At 44.9% G+C, this 9,960-nt stretch overlaps 2 protein-coding genes across 3 annotated transcripts; both read left to right on the top strand.

Moving 5' to 3' along the window:
• Positions 1 to 2,452: 2,452 nt before the first annotated feature.
• On the top strand, positions 2,453 to 3,553 carry LOC108023656 (uncharacterized). 2 transcript variants are annotated; one of them, XM_050888618.1, is made up of 3 exons: positions 2,453 to 2,601; positions 2,659 to 2,835; positions 2,890 to 3,553. In XM_050888618.1, exons 1-3 carry the CDS (start codon positions 2,551 to 2,553, stop codon positions 3,199 to 3,201), a joined length of 540 nt encoding a protein of 179 aa, XP_050744575.1. In that variant the 5' UTR covers positions 2,453 to 2,550; the 3' UTR covers positions 3,202 to 3,553. The 2 variants fall into 2 exon arrangements, with proteins under 2 accessions (XP_050744575.1, XP_016948776.1); XM_017093287.3 differs by having other exon boundaries at positions 2,659 to 2,838.
• Positions 3,554 to 5,702: 2,149 nt separating this feature from the next.
• Positions 5,703 to 6,718, top strand: LOC108023684 (uncharacterized). The gene is made up of 2 exons (XM_017093309.3): positions 5,703 to 5,901; positions 5,965 to 6,718. The coding sequence occupies exons 1-2, from the start codon at positions 5,787 to 5,789 to the stop codon at positions 6,621 to 6,623; spliced, it is 774 nt and encodes a 257-aa protein (XP_016948798.1). The 5' UTR covers positions 5,703 to 5,786; the 3' UTR covers positions 6,624 to 6,718.
• The last annotated feature ends 3,242 nt before the right edge of the window (positions 6,719 to 9,960 follow it).

Here is a 9,960-nt window from a genome sequence, read left to right as displayed (position 1 = left end):
CAACAACAGCCACTCGAAAGCTTCTTATTGGATCGCCCAGATAAGGTAGCGAATTAATTAAGTTTAGTCGGTCTACTGCATATCCTCCTGCATAAAATGGGCAGACGTGCACTGAGAAAAGCGAATTGTTCTGCTGAAATATTATAAAAAAATTATTTTTTGACCAATTTTCGAATTTTATTAAGGTGAAAAATTACAAATTTTAAGATTTGATTGCCAATTGATTGGATATTAAGCTACGAGTTTAGGGATATATGACATTTCTCATTCTGAAATTTACTTATCTATTCAAAGTCGAAGTTCTGAATTTATATGGATGAAAAAGAAGACATTTGTATAAAGAAATTTTTTATTCACTCATAAATACTCCTACATTACACATTTTGAAAGTGTTTTTTCAGTGCACCTGAGCCTTGGCTTCCGATTGCTTCGCTCGGCTGTTATTGTTTGTTGAGCCGACTTAAATTCAATTATTGTTTAAACACATCGAGGGCTATCCCATCATAATCTGAGACAAGCAGGAGCTGATTGCCCTTGGGGCAGGGGCACAATTAAACTGCCTTGTCCGCACATTACCGCTCACGTTTTATGGCCGTCGTTTTAAAAATATTGAAAAAGCGCTGGGCAGGCACGAAATTGAAATGCTTGCCAACAGGCGCAGCTTTATTGGCACCCGTCGACCAGGAGTCGTGGCAGGGGGCATTATCCTGCAGATGGCTGCGGTCACTGGACATTAGGCGCTGGAGGACAACCGGTGTCCGTGGCGCAGGCCGGGATCATGGCAGCACGGATACGGGCATTGTACATGAGATGGCGTCATTAAATACACATTACCCTGCCGGCGGAGGAGGAAGTCAGGGAGCAGGGTCTAGGCGGGGGGCAGGAGGCAGCCCAAGTCCGGCGATAAAGGCACAACAACGCAACAGTCGGCCGGCGGGAGAATGGCTATTAAAAAGCAGCCCGGCCCGAAGATAGACATGGTCGGCTACAGTGGCAGACATACCAAATTACGCCGTTTCGAAAGGCGCTTCGAAACAGAAGCTCGGTTCTGGCAAAAGGGCTTTTTTCTAGCCACATTTTTTTGAGGTTCTTGGTAGAAAGTAAAAATATTTCCCCGGCCTGAAATTAAAAATATTTCTTAAGTATTCGTCATTTTTACTCGCTACTTATAGTTCGGGTTCCATTTAAGAAAAAATGCATTTTAAAAATTCGTATACTATATTCATTTTTGTAATTTACCATACATTTTGGTATTTATTTATTCTAAAACTATAATCAAACAAGACTATGTCTACAACAAAAATAATAAAATAAGCAAACATAACATACCAATAGTTCTCATGAAATTTATGACTTAAGTTTCTTTCTTATCCAAAACTAATCTTAGGTATATTTCGTTCTCTGTAAAACTAGGATTTTAACCTTACCTCTGGAATTTCTAATTATTTAGCTCTCAAAATAGCCACCTTGTGTAATCTGGAATCGCCAGCACTGGTCTGGCATTATGACCGGTGGTTCGATGGTCGGTGTTCAGTTTCAATTGTGCCGGCAAACGTGACTCCAAATTGGCTGCCGGCGAATAATTCATACGAAACACTTTCGCACCGTGCGCCTTGCCATTAGCATCGCAGTGGCCCCCGACCACTGGGCCAGCCCATGGCCACCCAAAATCCACCCAAAATCCACCCACCACCCCGATTTTCGAACCACACGGAGCTCCATGGCCTGGCCCATGTAACCCCACGATTGCATTTACAGCAAATTATTTATGGCTGCGACAGACACGGAACAGGAAGCGAGTATGCGCTGCCAACTTCACGTCCATCAATATTTTATGAAACCCTGTCTGCAGGACGCTCCGCGATGCTCGCAGCCGCAGGATGGGTTGGCAGGCGAGGACGAGGGTATCTGCTTACATGGCCGCCGCCTGCCGCTTGCCGCCTGCCGCTTGCCGCCTGCCTGGCTGTCGATATCCGGTTAGATGAGTATCTAAATTGCCTTTACTGTTGATGAATTAGCGCCGGCTGCCTGCCGCTTCCCTTTGGAGTGGAACATCCACGGCGGAGCGGCAGTGCAAGTGCCTGCGTGGCGCAGATAAGCTTCCTACGATGGGTGCAAATTTCAATTTGTTCTGAATGATTTTGCGCTCATCAAATAGGCCGGCAATCTAGGAAGTCAGCAACACGACCTTGCTGAGGAGGAGCCGAAGCGAAGGCAAAAAGGTGGGGCCATCGATCAAAGGGAGGTGGAAATGAAGAATATATATTTTATGTAATTACCACCATTATCGCGCAGATGAAAAGCCAAGGAAATAGCTTTCTCTTTTCTAGCTCTCTATGGTATTGGGTTGAAAATCGCAATTAAAAATGGGTTTTTTTTGTATGTTGTTAAAAAAAAAGTACCAAATTTTAGTCAAAATGTTTTTTCGTTTGAGATTGAATTTAAAAAAACAAATTAGTTCCCTTTCCCCTAGAAAAATCACTCGGCATTCCCTGAGGATAACATCAGTTACTGCTGCTGTTCTTTTAAATTACCAGTTTGAGCTCCATAATGTTGCTCTCCCGCAAGGAAATCGTATCGCTTTTGCTTCTCCTGACGGCGGTTAGTTGCACCTGATGACGAACCTCTGACCTTGTGACCTCTCCCCTCGCTCCGCAGATCATCAGTGTGCTGAACGCGTCGGTCTTTGCGAATATCCTGCCCCTCCACGTCGGCCATGAGCAGGTGGGCCTGCAGGTTGTCTGCGTGGGAACCGCCTATATCTGCCTGATTTACGCCTTCAGCACCTGGTTGTACCACTCGAACTACTCCAGGACTCGTCTGCACATGCGGATTGTGGTGGGTGGTCCTGTTCCCCGATTTCCTGATTCAAATATCTCTTTCCTGCAGCTGGTGGCCATGCTCCTGATTATGATGGTGTTTAATGGAGTGGCCTGCTATTTATTTTTCATGAAAATGTCCTTTACGAAACTGGAGCAATCGATGAAACTGTTTTTGCTATTCAGCAAGTTCTCGGTGACCTCCAAATCAGTCAGCTTGGCCATGTCGGTGCTCTGCATTCTGCTGCTGATTGTGATCATGGCGCTGATCATCGTGACCATCATCCAGTCGATAATGAGGAGACGCAAAAGCAGGGAAAACAGTGAAAATATCGAGATGCAGCAGGGAAAGAAGGAGGCATCCTCGTGGGATGAGCATTAAGTTTGGTTTTCATGCAACGCCAAACATTTCATGTCGCTGCAATGTGGCGCCGCAGTTGCAATAATATAAATATTATACTCCCACGTCGTTTGGCACAGACAGACACGAACTGCTCACCTCCTTTATATTTTCACCCATGACACACAGATTCTGTCTGTGTGCTTTCTTCGCAGGTGATATAAAAAATATATAAAGGAGCAGAGGTCCTCCGAGTCACAGGTCGCACTATGAATGCGCTTTCGGCAGGAGAATCAAGCGATCATATATTACAAAACATTTTCTATATTTTCTAATTTAAATATTGCAAAGGTTCAAGTGTTTTAAATAAAAATTGTGCAAATGGCTTTGAAAATTCCTGATATTTTTATTTTTTAGTGAAAGGCTAGGGATATGCTCAGCTCTGAGAGTATTGGTTATAACAATGTGAATGTTTCTCCACCTTGGAGTGTAAAAATTCCATCAGACTGTTGCAGTTGATGTGTGAGTGCTCCAGAGCCGAAAAAGAATAAGGATCCCAGGATGACTCCGAGCAGGGAGACCCATAAGGAAGACAGGCAGCGTGTGTACTATTGCATTTTGCATAATGAAACAGGCAGACAGTGCAATTTCCAGCGGCAGACAAACGAAGTTAAGCAACAACTTAAAGGCTTGCCAGCAACTTGCCGAGCGTAAAAGTTTAAGTTGGCTTTTCAACTCGAGCAGGAGCCGGGGGTGGTTGTCCGAGGTTGGTTGTTAGGGGACGTGGTAGCCTAATTACGCTCCAATGGCTGCCCATCAAGAGTGACAGTTGGCAAGGCAGGGGGCTTACAATAAAATTTCCAGTTAAGTTATTGCCGCGCCGCTGCCAAAAGCAAGGCAGAATACTCAGTTGAAAGTAATTCCAAATTTAATTGCGCACAATTTAGAATGGCGAGATGTTGGCGTGCGTTTAATTAACTGAAAAATAACATAAAAAGCAAGGGGAAAACAAAGCCGAATGACAGACGCGAGCGGCGCCAGTGGAAATGCTTAATGTTAAATGCCAACTAATTAAATTTCGGGCATGCCAACGGCCAAGTCCACTGGAGTTGAACTGCTGAATTTATTGTTGCATTTAATGGCCAGCGCAGGCGGTTGTCCCAACCGTTTTTGGCCACCGCCACTCACTCGCCCTTACCACTTTTTATTGCGTATACGCAGCGGAGTCGCCGTCGCGTATACGCAGTGTATGACGCGCCATGCAAATGGCCCGGCCAAAGGGATTCGCCCTGTGGACGGCGGGGATAGAGGATGCCAAATGACGCAGAACCACAGGCATTGCGATTGTAATTCCGATTCCGATTGGGCAAACGTCAGTTGCGCTGCGGTCCGTCGCCAAATGAAGCCAATAAAACGGCCTTGTTCGCACGCAAACGTGCGAAAGTGATTCATGTAAACTGATAAAAATTTAATCATATTTCACGTATTAACACGTAATTATTAATGCCTGATAAATGTCGGCAGTTGGTAGAATGTGAAAAAGTCGCCATTAATATGCATTACTTCCCCCTAGTTGTCAATTCACTGGTCAAATTAAATGTGGCACGGCCGCTTGCATTTCAAAATATTAAAGCAACCAGGTGCTTGAAGCCTCTTAAAAACAATTTTATTTTTAATATTTCACCGCGCAGCACTCTCACTCGTGCCTCGCCGCGTAATCATCATTTATTTAATGCTGTACAAGTGTGTAATTCCGTTGTGAAGCTTCACTTTTATTATTATTATCATTGTTATGTGTACCCGAAGGCCTGTCTGCGGGTTTATTTGGTTCGGCCCGCGCTTTATTTTCTTTTAATTATGTACTCCGATCACAAATGTGGGTCAATTAACAAGCAGCCATATTGGACACCGTCGAATCGATGTCGAAAAATCGGCGATGTCGGGATTAAACAATGCCGCAGACGTGCTGCCAGGACAATGCAAACAATTGTCAGAATTTAAATGCAGCGCCAGCGGACCGCAAAGTTTCCACTCGCTATCCGGTTCAATGTTCGCATAAATTATGCCGCCATATGCCAGGCATCTGGCGAAAAGGCTCCGGCTCAGAGTTTCGATTTTTCGCCGTTTTTCCGGATCTGCCAAGTGCCCGGCGTGTGTGGGTCGCCATTTTACGAGTTTTGGACGGGTTGCCAACAGCTTTCGTCTAATTGCCGCTGGCAGCGTGCCAAATGCAGGGCTACATTTGATAGTAGTCACTAAATGCTTTTGACAATGCCATGAATAGCCATGGAAATCCTTTTCCAATCCTTAAACCAGCCAGTGTCAATCTAAACTATCGATTATAATTGATTAGCCACGAATGGCAAGGCAGAAAATGAATATCAATGTTATTACTAGCATTAAATTATATTTTTTGTTAATTTTCCATACTATTTTTAACGAAAATCTTACAAATCATGAATTTTGAAAATGTAACAACTGAAAAATAAACACACTTTTAAAACTTAGTAGGCCTTACGTACTTGTCAAACTCACTTTTGTAGTATTTCTGTGGAATTCGTTCAGACACATATATTTACTCGTCTAAGTTGGATCGTTCCTTTTCGATTCCAAAAATTCATAGCAACATGGCGCGGTATTCTCGAATTAACAATATTCCAAATCTGCGCTATATGGATCGAGAAGTCCGTAGAGCGGCGGAAATACTTCGACCCTTCGAGAATCATCTACATGCTATACAGGGTGAGGCCATAGAGTATACTCGTATTTTCAAAAGCGGCTAAAATGATACATTTCCATTTTCAGAGGAGGAGGAACCTGCTGTGGAAGTGGCTCCGCTGCGTTCAAGGGGCTCCCAAGTGAATGCTGCGGACTTGCAGCAGCAGGGGGCAAGGGCCGGAGGTGATGCCACTGCATCTGGCTTGCAATCTCGTGCCCGCCGTGAAAATAAACGCCTGGCACCCTTCACGTGCAACGAATGCCACCAGTATGTCCGCGGCGGTGTGATCACCATCTGTGGTCACCTGTTTTGCTGGACATGCCTGTGGCCCAAGGTGGCTGAGATTAGGTTTCCGAGGTGCCCGCTGTGTCGGCGCCGCTTGGTCCTGTACGAGGACATAGTGCCGTTCCACGGTGAGGGACCCCAGGCCGCCGAGGCCGACAACGATGTCCTGGCCGAGCCGGGAGCAGTGCCCCGTCCCACGGGGCTGTACCTCTGCGACGCCAAGATACCCAACTGGTTCGTGGTCGATGACCCCAAGGATACGCCGAGACCAGCTTTCGATCAGCACACCAAGGAGAGGGATCTGTGCTCCGTGGTTATGCGTCTTCCTCTGGAGCACCCGTGCTTCGCGGCTCAGCTGCGGTTCCTCCAGTGGTTCCAAGTGGGCTGCGCCATCGTCGCGTGCCTGATGTGGTGCATCTTCTCACTGGCCTCAGGGCCAAGTGCTTTATTTATGCCCTAAATTGTTACGATTTATTTGATTGTTAACGGGCGGATAAGAATTCTGTAATCGTTTGGATATGGTTTCTAGCTTCGCAATAAAATTATGTAAATGTATATTTTTTTCATTTATATAGTATTTTTTAATGATATTTAAAGTCGAAGTCATTGTGCAAAGGTTCGGATTGGCTTCATGAAGTTCCTCCTGTGACTTCCATCATTAATAAAGCCAAAATAAAGACAACTTGCAGCCAGGACATTTTCTTGCTCCTTGCAGGAAACACTGAAATATTTTATGAACTCTCGGGCCAAGTCAAAGTTGTGCATGCAACCTCGCAAAGTCCTGCAGGGTCCTGGCCAGCTGAAACAATAAATTCCAGGGGCAGTTCAGAACCCAGAAGCCAGACAAAGTCGCACTGTAAGCAGCTTTAAAGTCGCAGAATTAAAGTGCTTTTGGCCGAGACTGCTCCGCAACCGAACACTTTGGCTAATGAAGCATGGTCAACCGAATGTTCCGGGAATTGGGTTAGCCCAATTGAGTTGTTATCCGGCTTTTGTCGGGGCGAACACTCGATGACAGCTCCGTGGGGGAATTGCGTGCCGGCCTTGGTGGCTCGGCTCTGGGCAATATTTATCATTAATTAAGCGAGTGCCGAGAAATCCGAAGGATATATAACCGAAAGCCAAGCGTCAGAAGTTAATGCGACGACTACGTGGAGAAAGCGACACGGCCATCGCAAGGAGGCGGATGCAGATGCATCCTGTGATTCAGCTTTATTATTGCAGCTTAAATGGCATTTGCCGGCAGCGCATGTGTGTGTGTGTGCTGGGGAAAATGGAAAATCCTTTCTCCGCCTTTGCGAGGACATGACAATGTCCGCTGCAGCATCACAGCAAAATTGATGCGTTTTAAATTGCATTAAATTCCATGGAACGTAATCCCAGCCACTCGCACACAGACACGCTCCCGAAAGCCAGCTCTGTGTGCAAATTAAATTAATTTTGTTTGCCTTGTTCTCGGGCGTCTGGCGTTATGGCGCTAGCTCCGAGTTACTCGTATCGATTCGCCAACTTTCAGCTTTAGTTTCTGCCCTTCTGCCGCGTTCTGGCCAATTTCAGCCGCGTCTGCGATCGGCGTCTGCAGCCAGTGCAAATATTTAGCCGTAATTAATTTAAATCAGCAATGGCTGCAGGAAATGCCGAATGCCAGCGGCTGTTGCTGCCGCCTCTGGTGGCATCATTAAAATCTTCCGCCCGCTGCACAACAAAGCGCTAGTAAATTGCTCGTCACGTGCGCTACTTTGTTCCCTTTCGCCTTTTGCCCAAATACGGCCGCGCTCCCACAGACATTTCAACTTAAATTATGCTGCCACGTAACACATGACGTATACGTAATTACGGAAGACCACGTCCGATCCAGTGCAGGCCAGGTGGCTATTTTCCAGCCGAATTTATATTTAAATTTATTTATGAAAAATTATCGATTTTTTGAATCATTTACGCGAAAATAGTCAGCATTTTTTAAAATAATGTGCATGTATTAAGCTTAAGAACTTTATATTAACAGATATTTTTTTAATTCATATTATAAATGAAACACAATTCTTTAGAAATGAGAAGTACTTCGAGTGCTTAAGTAATCTTAAAACAGTCGAATACAAAATGTATTTTTATACAAATTAAGATATTTCTATAAATGTTATAATGTTTGACTATATCTAGTTCTTATTGTGCATAAAAGCCTGGTTGGTGAGATCATGGCCATTCATTCTACTGAACTGTCGTAATTTCCATTTCAATTATAGTATCTGCTGCCTAGACTTTTAAAAGAGCACCGCACACGACAAGCGCCATTTAGGAACCTCCATATCCACCTCCACACCCACCTCCACACCCACATCCACATCCACCTCCACGTCCACATCCACATCCCCATCCCCATCCCCATCCCACCACATTCACATTCACTGCCAGAGTGCAACGTTGAATGTGGCTTTTATTCATTACATAATTACTGTTGTGTTTGCACTGTGGCAGGCAGCAGTCGCCCCTGGGGCTAAGGTTATTGCAACCAGCAGTGATTATGAGTAATTGTCAAGGTTAGTTGGGAATCTCGTTAGCCCGGGGGGACAGCCATTGCATGTGGGTGGTGAACTAACGATTATGCCATTCACTACAGTTGTGAGTTACAGACAGTGGTAGATGTCATTTTAATAAATTAAAAATAGGATATTTATTTTTTAGAGGCGTCATGTTGTTAACCCAGGTTCCGCTGCCCAAGGCTGCGAGCTGAAGAGGTGCTGAACCTTTGGAGTGGAACTACTTCCAAGTGGCCATAAATAAATGCTCTTCACAATAACAACTCCTGGTAGACACAATGCATAATGGTGGTGGTGGCAGGCCAGACAATTCCCTCCCCCTCCCCCAGCCCGCTCCCCCTTCCATCACACACATTTGTGCAAATAGCATGCACTATGCACGTTTCCGTTTCCGCTCTTTCGGGCTTACAGGCGTTGCAATTGTCGCTTGTTGCAACGACAGCCTCCGCCATTTTGTCTCCGTGTGGGTGTGCCAGTGTGCCTGTGTCTGTGTGGCTGCCTGGGTGTGGGTGTGCCACAGTCTGGCGCACATGGCGCATACTTTATGCATAACAAATGGCTGCTTAGTATATTGTTTAATTTATCAAGCATGAATTATTTATGTCGATCTGCGTGTCGTCCAATGATATAAAGTGCAATGCAAAACTTGAACTTTGCTGCAGAGTTTGTAGCTTTTATGGTGCACTGTAAGTATTATAGTAGGGAAATGCAAATGGCCATTTCAGAACTTCAGGAACATCGATTGAGCAATACTTTCACCGGCAAACTACTTTATAAATAATTTATAAAATACACACTCTGTTCTCAAAGTGTAGGATATGCTTTCTTCTACTTGTAGGCTTGTCGAACAAATCAAATTTATGTGTTACAAAGTACAGAGGCTGGCACTCCCAGTTGTATTTTGCGTGCAGGTAAACTCCACTTGGGTAATAAAATATTGCATTGTTGCGGCCGCCAGGAGCAACTTAGTTCAACTTGTTGAAATGCAATTTTCAATTGAATTCTGTGCGCTGTGCTGGTGTCAAGCTCTAATTTAGATTTATTTCGGTTGATTAATTTGCATTCGAGTATGTGGCAGTTGATAATTGCAGGCAAAGCTCAAGCGGCCCAAAGTTTCAGGCACTTTTGAAATAAATGAGAAATGGCTTTCCCAGATATTGTGTGAGCACAATGGCACGTCTTCTGCAGGGGCACAAAAATGGAACTGGAGAGCACAAAAGAAGTGCACGACATTGTGTTCAGTTGAGTTCCACGGGGCTC

Source organism: Drosophila biarmipes, chromosome 3R, assembly GCF_025231255.1.
Source record: "Drosophila biarmipes strain raj3 chromosome 3R, RU_DBia_V1.1, whole genome shotgun sequence".
Lineage (NCBI taxonomy): Eukaryota > Metazoa > Arthropoda > Insecta > Diptera > Drosophilidae > Drosophila > Drosophila biarmipes.
The sequence above is the reverse complement of the archived record's forward strand: the minus strand, read 5'-3'. Positions and strand labels throughout refer to the sequence as shown.